Raw genomic sequence first — 12,623 nt, forward strand, 5'->3', positions numbered from 1 at the left:
AACGTGTAGCAGCTACCTGTCCAGCTCCATGTCTGCCTGCACACCACCATGTCCCACCATGATGATAATGGACCGAACCTCTGAACTGTAAGTGAGCCACCATAATTAAATATTTTCTTTGTTAAGAGTTGCTGTGGTCATGGGTTCTCTTCACAGCAACAGAAACCCTAAGATAGCCATCCACCCGGAAGTCTTAAAAGTCCAAGGTCTTGCCTGAAACAGAGTACAAGCTGATCCTACATTCCAAACAGCTGGACAAAACAGCCCTACAGACTACAGCTAGGATATCTGAATCTTCTTCGATTCCCCCAAGACAGCGCCCCTTACCAGCAGGAAGTAGTTTGGAAAGAACGACGCCCAAATTCCCAAATATTGTGTATAAATGTTTGTTTTCATTTAATTGGACTTTGTTATATAAAATTAAAAAAAAATCCTCAAAGCTTTCCAAACAAACAAAAAAAAAATGTCCAAGGTCTTATCTACAACAGACTTGGGTGAGATTAAGATATGACTCATTGTATGGCAAATATCCCTCTAGCTGTTAGGCTGTGAAACAAGATACCTGCTTTTAAAACAAAATGGTGGCACAAGAGTGTGACCGTGAGTCTCCTGTCCAAGAAGAAATAGCATCAAATACTATGGCTCCAAAAGGATCTTCTTTGACTCCATATCCCATTCTCTGGGCACTCTGGGGTGAGGGTAGGGACCCCATGGCCTATCTTCAGCTTCATCATCAGCATTCCTGAGTTCAGGCCTGCAGTTCTCCCATGCTTATCTTGCATGCTGGCAACTACAAGGTCTTCTAGTTTTACTGTGTGTTGCCCCAAGCGGGATCTCTGCAGTGCTGCTGCCATTGGGACGAGTCTCTATCTGGATTCCCACCCCAGGTATCTTGACAAATGTGTGCACCTGCATAATTAGCATTCAATGGCTTCTACCAGAGTATTACTTTGACCTTCTGATGCAGTGGCATAGACCATACTCAGGATGGTTGAGTCATGACTGGAGTGCCTGAGGAGCATTGTGGTCATGGAGGAAGCAGGTATTTGTGGTGGCATAGAGAAGTGAATGCTGAGATTCTGCAAATTCCTCTCTGGAAACCTTGCCGTCAAGGCCCTAGCTTGCCTCAAAGTTCTCGAGAATGCCTCTGCAGTTTTCATCCCATTATCTCGATGTAGAGGGAGTTACTTCCTGTTCATTATAATTATATTTTTGATTGTGAGCCTAGCCTTTAATGGCTGAGCCATCTCTCCAGCCTCATTATCATTTCTTTTGCTCACCAAACACACCTTTTCATTCTTGACATGATCAGACTATAAATGTTCCAAATCTTGCTTCCCTCTTGACTATGTACTCTTTCTAAGTCCTTCTTCTTCTCTATTCATTGTTCCTTTTAAAGCAGCTTCTACATTTTCAGGTACTTGGTGGAATAAAAGCCCACTCATCAATACCTGTATTATATCTTCGTGTATCTTACACTATGATAATAAGATATACAAGACTGAGTAATTGATAAGGAACAGAAGTCTGTAATTCTAGAATCTTGGAAGTTCATGGTCAGGGGCCACATCTAGTGAGAGGCTTCTCTCTACATCTTCCCATGGCATATAACAGAAAGGCATAAAAGTAAGGAGGAAGGGAATTAAGTTACCCTTTTAATAGTTCACAGATGCCCTCAAAAAGCCCACTTTCATGGTAGCAGCATTCACCTCAGTTCACCCTTACAGCGTGTCACCCTCATTAGGTCCCATCTCCTTACACTGTTGCTCTGAGGATTAAATACATGGTTTTGGGGAGATACATTCAAGTCATAGCAGTATCATGTTACAGGAAACCGAATAGCCTCATCTCCTGAGATGTCTTATTACTTCTGAACCAGTTTTCAAACAGTCATTTGTTTTCTAGAATAAGTAGCACTTTAATTGTACCTTTAAATATTTAATATTTTAATATTTTCCCATAATTTAAAATACAAGTTTCTGAAAGTGATAATCCTATTCCACAATAGCTTCCTGAATAGAACAGATGTATAAATTCATACATGGCTGAAACATTTTTATAATCATGTTTAAAGCCTTCATTTTGCCACATTCTGCAATTTAAGCCAAACAAAATTTCCCATTTGTTGTATTTGTTCTAAAAAATACACCTGTGTGCTGGCTGGTGTTTTGTGAACTTGACACAAGCTAGAGCCATTTTGGAAGAGGAAATATCAATTGAAAAAAGCTGCCCCCATCAGATTGGTATGTGGGCAAGTCTGTGGTGCATTTTCTTGATTGATGTGGGAGAGCCCAGCTTACCCCTGGGCTGGTGGTTCTAGGTGAGAGAGGGCTGAGCAAGCCATGAGGAGCATGCCAGTAAGCAGCACTCCTCCATGGCATCCACCACGGTTGCTCTCCTGACTTCCTTGGATGACAAACTACAAACTATAGAATGAATTAAGCCCTTTCCTTCCCAAGTTTTTTTTATGGTCATGATGTTTTATCACAGCAATTAAAACCCTAATTTTGACAGCTTCTTTTTGACTTGTTTTTTTTTTCTTCACAAGTCCTTAAATGAATGCTATTTTTCGCACCCCACAAATGTACAAAGAAATCTAATTACTTGCTCATCTGTCTGTAGCATGAACTACAGATACCGTGTTAATTTATCTTCATTTTGATTAATTACTATTGCCTCTTCTGAAGAAATGTGTAGTCTTTGCAACTCTGACTGTTCCAGTTGTTAGAAGGGACCACTTTAATATACACTTTGGTGACTACCTTGATTTCTTGGGAATCCCCCATTTCCTTCCCCGGGGGTGGGGGGAGGTGCGGGCTCTGGAACACTGATTCACCAGTTTGTAAGATCTTACTTTTCTGTGTTTATTCTGGATTGCTTGTCAAATATTTTTGTTATTGCCTTTTGGTTTACAGATATGTTAACTGTGTCTACATAATGATATCACTGAGAAGAAAAGGAGCCTTGTGAAGTAGGAAAGTGTCTTCATAGGAAGATCTATAAGGTAGACAAAAACTTTAGGAACAGATAAATGTAGTAAGTGACTTCCTAAGTCTAATGGAACATATGTTCAATGAAAACTATCCAGGACTCCTGCTTTTAAGCTTCTGTATTTTAAGTTTCCCATGGTTACTCTGAGACTGTTTTTTATAGTGAAAATAGTATGATTTACATTTTGAAAAAAATTATGATAATAATTATTTTATGAGTTAGTGTTTCAAACTTCAATGACCCAATATTTGAAAATTTTGATAACTTATAAACAATAACTTACTTGAAAAATGAGGAAATTTTTCCTTCTTTTGTTTTTCCTAAAATAAAATGGACAGAGAGAGTTGATAGAAAAACAATTAAATATCAATATAATTTAAAAACAGCATTATTGATGGTAATAAATGAAATTGTTAACATTTGGCTCTGTGTTATATTAAAATAATTTAACCAGTATAATTATGGGTTGTAATATACATGCCTGGCTGAAGCATTGTATAAATAGACTGCTAAGTAGCAAATGATTCGCATTAAAAGAAAATGATATTACATTTATTATTACATGTTTTTATTTTTCCAAGTCTCAGAAAATAAAAATAACAATTTAAAGAATAAATAGAAACAAACCAGATAGGAAATAAAATGTATGTCAGAAAAATGCTAAAATAATTGATCTTTCCACTGAAATGAAATGAAACAGTCAATCCCTGATGTGTTCAACTAGTTTAGATTCTAGAATATAACCCAAAACTTACAGCAAATAAGGGACTGCTTAGAGAGGGAGGAATTTTTTTTAAAAGGTGTGTTTGGTATTTCAGGAAATCTTGACTACAAAGTTAATTGAAAATAGGAATGGTCTTTGTAGAATTACTTTCAACAGTCAATAAATACATCCTTCCACAGTCAACAACAGCTCTTGAAGGAGGGGAGAACTGATTCCTAGAGTTAAAGTACCTAATTTTGAACAAAAAGTTACAAGATATATATATATATGAAACATAGCCTATTCCAGAAAAAATAGATAAAATAATAAATTGCAAAGAAATATAAAATATAACCTACAAGGAAAAAAAAGCACACACCCCAGAAGAAGCCCAGGTTTTGAACTTAGTAGGCATGTGTTTTACGTTTTCCTAAATATTTCCAGAAATATACAAAGAAACAGGGACCCAGAAGGCAGAGGAGTGACACTCACTACTGTCCAGTAAAACCTAGGAGCCAGGGAACCCACAGTCATCTCAGAAAGGAAAGAAATATTGACCAGTATTATACTTTTATAAAAATAATTTTAAATTCTTTTTTTGCTAGCGTGGTTTTGGTTTTGATGAGTTCTTTCTTGCTATTTCTTTTATAATTTTTTTTAGATTTATTTCTTTTATATACATGGTACACTACCTGCAAATACACCTGCATGCCAGAAGAGGGCATCAGATCCCATTATAAATGGTTGCAAGCCATGGCTGGGAATTGAACTCAGGTCCTCTGGAAAACTAGCCACTTCTCTTAACCACTGAGCCATCTCTCCAACCCTTCTTGCCATTTCTTAAGCCTTCATTACATATGCTTTCCTCTCATTCACAGTTTGCCTCTTTCTTTTACCCTACCTCATTCTCTCTAAAATTACATCTATATGTATGTAAAATTTTAAGGCATGCATGTTTATCTGTGCCTCATGTGCATGCATTTTGCACAGAGGCCAGAGGAGGGCGTCAGATCATCAGGAATGTGAGTTCCAGAAGGTTATGAGCTGCTAATGTGAGTGCTGGGAATTGAACCCAGGTCTTCTAAAAGTGTAACAAGTAATCTTAACCATCCCTACATTCTTCATTCTTTTCATTTCTTCATTAAAAATGCCATTAACTTTAATAATCTTTAAAAATCCCGGTTTATCCTATTAGAGTCTGGCTGTAAGTCAAGTACCCAGTTTGTTTTTTATTGCATTTCATTGTTTTAACCAAGACTGACTGCTTCCTCTCTTCTATGAGCAGGAACCATCAGTCCAAGAGAAGACCGCTACTAAGAAAATATAATACAAAACAATTGCAAAAGAGTAGGGGAAATAGAAATACAGACCCATTATAACAGATGCACAAATTACAGTGTAGAACACACAAAAAGAAAATATAAAAGCAAGCTCGTAACTCCCCAGTAACTGCAACCAGTGATGTTTGATGAAATGCTGAACAAGAAACTTTTTTAAATTTTATTTTTAAAAATGATCAGTTACTTCAAAGGGGACTTAAACAGATGAATGAAGGAGGAAAGTCCATTCAGGACCTATATATAGAAGTCAGCAACACAGGTGAGAAACTTAACGACCTGGAAGAAAACTTAAGCAAAGAAAATTCTGAGGGGGGGGGTCAAAACAGAAATACTAGGAACAAGAAACTCCAATAAGTCAAAATCAGTTGAGTTTTGGTGAGTTGTCTCTCCAACCAACAAGTCAGCAGTGGGAAGAAATCTCATTTTGTCACCCTACCTGAGAGGGGAGACTGGCCAAACACCACCCAGAGAGAATCTACTGCTAAAATCGGAATTAACCTTAGGACCTGAGGCTGAACTTAGAACTAACAGCAAGTCAAGTAGCCTGAATTTGGCTTGCTCCCAGCCTCAGGGAGAGTAAAGGGAAACAGCTTTGGAGAACAGGAGGGATAGGTGCTCAAAGGTCAAAGGCTGTAGACTGCAAGAGACTTAGCTCGGAAAGGTGAGGGCATAGGAAGATAGCCCCTCCCTCGGCTAGGAGCAGACATTATTACCTGAGGATGAAGACAGCCCTGGTTTTGACTCTGAGCCTGAGGCCAGTGGTAGAATAACATCTGGAACATCTTACCTGTTGTTCACTGCTGTAGAGCCCAAGAGCTGAAGTTCCAGGCATGAACTTGGTACCCACAGCTGCATCCATAATGTAGGTGATTGGTACTTAGGAAGTCTTGAATATAAGAAGACAGCATCTGTCTGTACTAATCTCCATGTTGTTGCTGCTTCCCATAGCCCCATTGCACTTGGGAGACACTTGCCAGTTAAACCATTGGCCATCCCAGGAATCATCATTATCTGGAGAGCCTTGGGAGAACCACAGAGCCTGCCTAGCCCACAGACAGCAAGACTAAATGTTTCCAGCAGAGGCCCCTGGTATACAAAGAAACTACCAAGGTGAAGACAGTTCTGGTGAATGGCAGTTACTTGTTCAGTATATAACAACAGTGTAGACTATAGAAAAGACATGTGAACAGAATCCAGAAGTCAACTGGCCCCAGCCAGCACCTGTGTAATTGGCAATCTCCAAGCTTTAAAGACACAGAAAGCTAGTCTAATACCACATCCTTTTCTCTCTGAAAGTTTTTGTTATTAGTTTTCTGAAACAGGTCTATCTATGTACCTTTGGCTGGTCTGGTACTCACTATATAGCCCAGGCTGGCCTTGAATTCATAGACATTTGCCTGCCTTCGCCTACCAAGTGCTAGCATTAAAGGTGGTGCCAGCATTCCTGGTCCCCCTCCCACTGTTACTCTTTTGCTGCATTTCCAGCAGTATTTTACTTGTATTTTTTCAGCCCTCTCTCTCTCTCTCGTCTAGTGTTTCCTCATCTACCACTCTACATTTAGTAATATTTTTATTTTATCTTACTGATTCTTTAGCACCCTGATATTTATGTATTCATTCCTATCTTATATTTTGAACTTTTTATTGAAAAATTTTTTAAATTAATTAGTTAATTAATTTTTTGAGACAAGGTTTATCTGTATTGCTTTGGAGCCTGTCCTGAAACTCTCTGTAGCGGAACTCTCTCTCAAACTTACAAAGATCCACCTGCCTCTGCCTCCTGAATGCTGGGATTAAAGGTGTGTGCCACCAATGCCTGGTTGAAAAACATTTTTTAATTTTTTAATCCTTTGCTCTCCCACACCATCCATCCATTCTTCTCCATCTTGCTTCTCTTCCTTTCCCCTATTTCCTTTTATCTCATTTATTTATTGTTTCCACACTTAAATGATTTTGAACTTGATAGCACCATCTATAGTAGTTTGCCTTATTAGGGGCTTTAACTGATTTTAAGTGCATGTCTGTATCTTGAACAGTTTGATGACATTGTGTTGCATCAATTAATTTTCTCCTCACTGAGTAGTAGTGCAGATGGATTATCATGAGTAGGCTGCTCAATAAAAAGATACCTACATAAAATCAGAAGAGCTATCTAAACCAACAGACCCACAAATTGTAACACAGAAACACACATAAAAAATGAAGAAGTTAGACAGTACAATACACCCCCCATAGGTCAGAACTGAACAATAACTGAACTAGAAGAAATACTTAAATATGAAATCTCAGGTGAAGACTACAAGATTTCCTTGTAAAAATGACCAGTTATCTTTCTGAAATCAGACCCAAACAAGCAGATAATTCAATTCAGTATTTGGAGAGTAAAGTCAGCAGTGTAGAGGAAAAAGTCTATAAAATGAGTGGGAAAAGTCAGCAAAGAAACTGAGGTGGGGGTAGGGAGGGTATGACATGATGGAGTTGAAAAACTCAATGACTTAAGTTAAAACGCAGTGGGAAGCATCACCGGTGGACACAACCAAGCAGAAGAATATCAGGGATGGAGGACAAGGTTGGTGAAATACTATATTCAAATATCAAAGGGAAAATGGGAGTACAACCAAAATGTCCAACAACCCTGGGATCCAACTCAGAGAGCAGACCTCAGAACGTACAGGATAAACAAAAGATAAAAACAAGCAAACAGAAACCCCAAACACTATAAGTACGGAGAAGCTGTTGGGTGAAATCATAACAAAAACCTTCAAAAGTCTAAGAAAGAAATACACACCCAAACACGATAGCCATTTAAAAAGGCAATAGACATGTCTGAGAAGAACATGTCCACAACATCTTATAGTGAAAATAGAGAACAAAGCAGGAGAATAAAATGGACAGGAAAACCCACCAGTGCATCTATAGTGGCAAGCATCACGACAATATCAGCTCTCATCAGCAACCCTAAAAGCTGGACCGCATGGAATGATGTATTTCTAGCTGTGAAGGAAAATGCCTGCCACCCGAGAGTACTGGATCTAGCAAAGCTATCTTTGAAAACTGATGGAGAAATGGGGGCATTTCAAAACAAGCACAAAGGCCTGAATGTGAAGCTGACACTGTACTCTGCACACAGGGGAGAAAAGGGTAGCACATGGGAAAGAGTCAATTTCACCAGAGAAATAGAACAAAGCAGAGATAGGAAAGATTCCACCACGTCCAATATAGTAACTCAGAAAAGGGGAAAGCAAAGAACAAATAATCCAATTTAAAATAAAAAAGGAAACTGCCAATAATGACCATAAATGTAAACCACTTCAAGTCACCAATAAAGTCTCAGGCTGCCTGACTGAGGGGAAAAATTAGATTCAACTATTTGTTTCCAAGGGACACACCTAATCAGTAAAGACACAGATTGGGAATCAGAGTGTGGAAAACATTCTCTCAGGGTAACAGAAGTGGCTCCCTCCTGTTTCCATTGTAATTCCCCTGTCCTATCCCCAGCCCTGTAGCAGACCATGGGCAAGGACCTGTCTTTCCACTCTACCTCCCCGGGACTCAGCCAAACCTTGCTGTGGACCCAGCTCCTCACTCTGCATCCCTCTGTGTCAGCTGCCAGAACTCAGTGGCCACACCAGCCTGGGAAGCCAGCAAGCCACCTTCACTCTCCTTCCTGCCCTGCATTGCAGTTTGCCCAGTCCCATGCCCTGTAGCAGACCTTTGCTGGGACCTGTCCTCCCTCTCTGCCTCCATTCCCCAAGCACTCCTCCTAACCTGATTTTCTCCTTCCAGTCTATTACCTTTGCTCTGGGTCAGCCCCAATACCTAAAATACTTTCTTACCAGACTTCTACCGGCCATACCCAGCAGGGACCCAGGTGAGTGGACAACACTACCTTTCCTGTCCTCCATTTCAATCTCTCCATTCTCACCCTCACCAGCAACAACTTGTTCATGTTCACATGTGCCCCCAACCTTAACTTCACCCACTGAAGATTCCAAGTCTTGTTTCACACCCAAAGTTGCCCTAGCCCTTTCATCCCTGTCTCCTCAGATAATTCTTTGCCCTTTTAAAACCTACTTGTAGGATCCCCTCTTACCATTACACCTCCAACTTCATGTGGACCCCAGCCTCTAGATGTGAATAAGATCTCCTTCGCTCTTTCCTTAACCCTTTCCTCTATTCTTCTCTGTCACCACTGTCCTGTAGAAGAACTCCCTTCCAGGCAACTCACAGCCTCAAGACGTTCCTAAGATCCAGAGAGGGCAACAGAAACCAAGAAATAGAACAGCCCACAGTAAAGACAAGATCAGATATCAAAGCCTAGCCTCTCAATGATCCCAGATCCCAGATGCCTAGAAATCAGCACCAAAATACGATCATTAAGAGTCAACACAGTCTGTCTTTATCAGAACCCAGCAGCTTCACTATAGTTGACTCTGAGAAATGTAATACAGCTGAAGCACAAGGCAAGACTTTAAAAATAACTATTAAGACTATGTTCAAAGATTTTAAAGAGGATATAGATAAATTTCTTAATTAGGACTGTGAAAGCACAGTGGAATGGAGTGATGAAGAGTTTGAGACATGAAAGTAGAAACAGAGTCACTAAAGAAAGCCCAAATGGAGATAAAACTGGAAATGAAAAGTAGGGAAAGTCAAATAAAAGCCTCAGAGGTAAATCTCACCAACAGAGTACGAGACATGGAAGAGAGAGTCTCTTGAATCTACATTGAAGACAGGGTAAAAGAAATGGATATGTCAATCAAAGAAAATGTTAAGTCTAAAATATTCAGGCACAAAACATCTAGGAAATGTGGGACACTATGAAAAGACTAAATTTATGAATAACAAGAAAATAGGGGGAGTAGGAGAAATCCTTGTCAAAGGCACAGAAAATATTTTCAACAAAATCAGAAGAACATTTCCCTAACTTCAAGAAGGAGGTGCCTATCAAGCTACAAGAAGCATTCAGAACACCAGATAAACTGGATCAGAAAAGAAGCTCCCTTGACAAAAAATAAAATACTGGGTGTACAGACCAAACAAAGAATAACAAGCTGCTAAGGAAAAGGACCAAGTAACATATTAAGGCAGACCTACTAGAATAACACTTGACTTCTCAGTGGAATCTCTAAAAGCCTGAAGGTCCTCTATAGATATGTTCTACAAACTCTAAGAGATCACAGATGCCAGTCCAGACTGCTATGCCACTAAAATGATCACAATAGATGGAAGAAGAAAAAGCATTCCACAATAAACAATTTAAGCAGGATCTATCTATAAATACAACTCTACAGAAGGCACTAGAAGGAAAACTTCAATCTGAAGAGGTAACCACACCCATGAAATCACAAGGAATAAATAATTTTAGACCAGCAAATCAAAAGAGAGGGGAAATCTACACAACAACAAAATAACAGGAATCAATGAAAATCACTCATTGAGAACTCTCAACATTAAATGATCTCAATTTTATTCCCCAATAAAAAGACACAGACTAACAGATTGGATTAGAAAGCAGGATCCATCCTTCTGCAGCACCTAAAAAGCACTAAAAGCACATGTCTACATCAAGAATAGCTGTCACCTCTGTGTAAAAGAATGGAAGAATATATTTCAAGTAATTGTACCAAAAAGGCAAGCAGGTGTAACCATTTCAATAGCTGGAAAATTAGACTTCAAAGTAAAACTGACCAGAGGAGATGGGGAAGGACACTACATACTCATCAAGGGAATAAATCTACCAAGGCACTGCATTTCTAAACATTTTTGCATCAAACACAAGGACATCCTTGTTCATAAAAGAAACATTACTAAATCACATATTGACACTCACACAGTGATAGCAAATACCCCACTTTTGCCAATAGACAGGGTAAGTCATGCAGACAAAAGCTAAACAGAAATGCTGGAGTTAAAATGTCATAAATCAAAGGGACCTATCTTCTCAGCAGCTCATGGAATTTTTTCAAAATATACCATATATTTGGACACAAAGGCAAACCTCAATGGATACAAGAAAATTGAAATAACACCCCAGTGAGAATAGTAAATTTCAGAAAACCAAAGGCAAAAGATTCTGCAGTGGATGTGTAGAGAGAGAACCCTACACTACTGGTAGAAATGCAAACTTGAGCAACCACTATGGAAATCAGTGTGGAGTTTTCTCCAAAAACCGAAAAGTAGAATGACCTCTTGATTTTGTGTTTAGTGCTGCTGTGTTATTCATAATAACCAGGAATTGGAGCCGGTCAAGCTGTCCATCTTAAAGAATATGTGGCCCATATGCACAGTGGAGCTTTATTCACTCACAAAGCAAAATGAACTCATGGCATTTGCTTGAAAATGGATGGGGCTGGAAACTTTTTATTCAATAAACCAGACTCAGTAAGACACAAACCACATGTTTTCTATCATAGACTAAAAATTATCTCTGTATATAAAATGCTAAGTAAAAGCCAGACACAAAATGCTATATCTGTATAGCTTAGAAACAATGCAAACTGGTAATTTTAGGGGCTTGGGGAAAATGCTTGGATAGTGGTTTTCTCTAGCTGAGATAATTCCCAGAGGGCTGAAAGATGGAGGCTCTCTTCTAGAAGCATGCCAGCAGTTTAGGAACAAGTCCTGCATCCCCAAAGGAAGAGCCAGATGACAAATTACAACATCCACAAAGTCCATCCCTTGTGCTCTGGACAGCCACTTCCTGTGTGTGTCCTCAGAGGATTCTAAGGGACCATTCTTCCCAGGTGAAATCAGAGGGACATGGGAGTGACTGTAGCTCCCACAGTTCCAGCTGGTTTCATGTCAGCGGGGTCGATACTCTCCCTCCTTTACTAGCTGTTTAAATTCCCCTAACCTTCATCTCACACACATCTGATCTCGACGTCTAATCCCTTCTGTGACAAGATAAATAGCTTGTCTGTTATCAAAATTGAGCATGGATTCCTGGGCATCAAAGTATATCTCCTCTGCCTCACATTTTCCTCTGTGCTCCTGCTGTGTACCAGCAGCCCCACCTGCCCTGAACAGTCATTGTCATTGCCCTGACATCTAAGACGGCCACTATGTTCCATGCTTACTTACAGTTTGTCATACTAGAACTGCCTGGGCAGTGGCTATAATTCATAGTTTAATGATCTCTTCTTTTGTCTCCTGATGAGAGTGTCCCCCACTGGGGACTAAGACCTTTAAACCTTCTGAGTCCTGGGGTACTAAAAATTATCCAAATGATAAGGTTGTCAGATGAAACACAGGAAGTGCAATTAAACTGAATTTTTGGTAAACAACATTTTAAAAGTATATCTCAAGTATTCAATGAGATAAATTGTTCATCTGAAGTATAACCAGATTTACTTGTTTCTATCTCTATTTTCTACCAACAGAGCCACTGGGAACGATCCTAAGTGGCTACTTTTGTCTTCATTCTCAGACTCAAGTACTCTCCTGATTGGAGTTATAGATTTTTGTAAAGAAGTGGGCTTAGCAAGGTATGGTCTACACTGCACAGTCTTAGGTCATTTTGCATTTCATCACTACCTTTTCTTTAAAAAAGATGGAGTCTCATATAGCTCATGGTCACCTATAAAATG

General features: G+C 39.3%; 1 protein-coding gene across 1 annotated transcript in view; it reads right to left on the reverse strand.

Annotated features, from left to right (window-relative positions):
* Window positions 1-12,623, reverse strand: part of C2cd6 (C2 calcium dependent domain containing 6) — an 84,223-nt gene that overhangs the window by 22,286 nt on the left and 49,314 nt on the right. Inside the window, exon 12 of the mRNA XM_051190636.1 lies at window positions 3,275-3,311. Coding sequence (XP_051046593.1) covers window positions 3,275-3,311 — 37 coding nt within the window. The remainder of the gene's footprint in view (window positions 1-3,274; window positions 3,312-12,623) is intronic.

This window comes from Phodopus roborovskii, unplaced genomic scaffold (assembly GCF_943737965.1).
Source record: "Phodopus roborovskii unplaced genomic scaffold, PHOROB, whole genome shotgun sequence".
NCBI lineage: Eukaryota > Metazoa > Chordata > Mammalia > Rodentia > Cricetidae > Phodopus > Phodopus roborovskii.